Raw genomic sequence first — 1813 nt, 5'->3', positions numbered from 1 at the left:
CTCCTTCAGGAAGGGTTTCAGCTGCAGCCAGGATTGCCCAGAAAAGGGGCAGCCGAGAGGCCGGCTGGAACTCAAGCAGGAAGGAAGGAAGGAAGGCTGGACTTGGACGACAGCCAAAGCCCTGGAAATCCAGCCCTTCTCAACACTGCCACACTTAGCACGTGTGAATGTCAGGCAGGTGGTTGAGCCACAGGGAGCTTTGGTGTGCACTGCAGTAAGTGTTTTGCCCTGCTGTACACATTCCTTCCCCTTTTATTTTTCTCTTTTGTAAAGCACCCAGTCGTTGGGAGTTGGGCTGCTCCCAAGTGTAATAAAAGAAGTCAGTGCAAAATAAATGAGAACCACTCTGAAAAATCCCTGAGTGGATGTTCATGAAAAAGCTAAGAAAAAGGAAAGGAAAAAGAAGTGCCCTGCACCACTTTTCTTTGGCCACGAGATGGCAGGATTGCTCCATGGTTGGGAAAGGAAGGCGGAAAACACACCTTCCCCTTTCAAAAGAGAATAAAATAAAAGTTTTATTTTCATTTTTAAATTTTATGTATTGATTTGCATCCTGCCTTTATTGTTTTTAGAAATAGCTCAAGGTGGTGAATGTATTTAATACTCCATCCTCCTCTTATTTTCCCCACAACAACAATCCTGCAAGGTGGGTTGGCCGAAGAGAAGGATTGGTCCAAAGACACCTAGTTTGCTTGCGTGCCTAAGGCAGGACTAGAACTCACCGTCTCCTGGTAATTGGCCCAAAGCCAACTAGCTGGCTTTCATTTTTCCCCTTCTTTATTTGCAAAGTTTCAGTCAGTTTGCTAATATTCAAATTCCCGACAATATGGAGTGGAGAGAGATGCCTTAATTTATTCGTGCAACACAGGATGAATTCTTTGAAAATGTGCATACCTCCCAAAGCGAAAAGCATGTGGCCGAACGGGGCCCCACTGTCATCTACGAAGAAGATCCGCTTCATGTACAAGGAGAGGAACTGGCCATAGAAAACTTCATCAAAGCTGGAATAAAACAATACAGTACCGTACGTATGGCACATTACCGTACGCAGAGTACCGTATGTACAGTACAGTACCATACATAAAGTACGGCACAGTGCAGTACCGTACACTACAGTACCACACCATGCAGTACCGTATGTAACGTGTGGCTTTTCTCGTGGCCAACGGGCTCACCACGAGAGGGTCCGGGCAGTCCTGCGCCGGACGGAGTGAGAACAAAGACACAGAGTCAAATTCTCCTCGGGATGAGTGAGCCCCGAGCTAGCTCGAGACCAACTCTTTTTATTGTGGTTTATTAGGGGTGGGTTACAGAATATCAGAAGGCAAGCATATGATTTAACCATACATATTTTGACACCTTGGATCGGATATACATATATGGCAAGCATAGCTAAGTCTATATGTGCAAAGCAGGTTTTTCTTATCATGTCCGGATTTATCCGGACAGGCTCTGTGGTTGGCGTTTCTGAGCAGTTTGCAACAGCAGGTGTGAATACATTTCTATAGAGCTTTTCCTGTTACAAGATGTTCAGATACATCGAAGCATGGAAATATCACAGTTACATGGTTATGTGGTTTGGAACAGGATGCAGCTACATTTATTGCTAACTAGCTTTGTGCATTTTAGCTCATAGCCTGACATGGTGGTTTCTATCAGAGGATGTGGTTGTCTCATTTACTGTCCTAGGCCTCTAGTACGCAAGTTGGCCATTGGCCTAATCTTGCTATAGAAGCCTGAAACATAAAAATCCCAACAGTAACGTACATACAGTACAATACAATAATAAAATAATAAAAATAAATAAATAAAT

The 1813-nt window shown here is 44.0% G+C and overlaps 1 protein-coding gene across 1 annotated transcript in view; it reads left to right on the top strand.

Moving 5' to 3' along the window:
- LOC114923484 (zinc finger protein 345-like) overlaps nt 1-1813 on the top strand; it is a gene marked incomplete at both ends in the record, with an annotated part of 53807 nt that overhangs the window by 47372 nt on the left and 4622 nt on the right. Inside the window, one exon of the mRNA XM_029286509.1 lies at nt 904-1024. Within this exon, the coding sequence (XP_029142342.1) occupies nt 904-1024 (121 nt within the window). The remainder of the gene's footprint in view (nt 1-903; nt 1025-1813) is intronic.

Source organism: Protobothrops mucrosquamatus, unplaced genomic scaffold (assembly GCF_001527695.2).
Source record: "Protobothrops mucrosquamatus isolate PMUCROS unplaced genomic scaffold, P.Mucros_1.0 scaffold3926, whole genome shotgun sequence".
Taxonomy (NCBI): Eukaryota; Metazoa; Chordata; class Lepidosauria; order Squamata; family Viperidae; genus Protobothrops; species Protobothrops mucrosquamatus.
The sequence above is the reverse complement of the archived record's forward strand: the minus strand, read 5'-3'. Positions and strand labels throughout refer to the sequence as shown.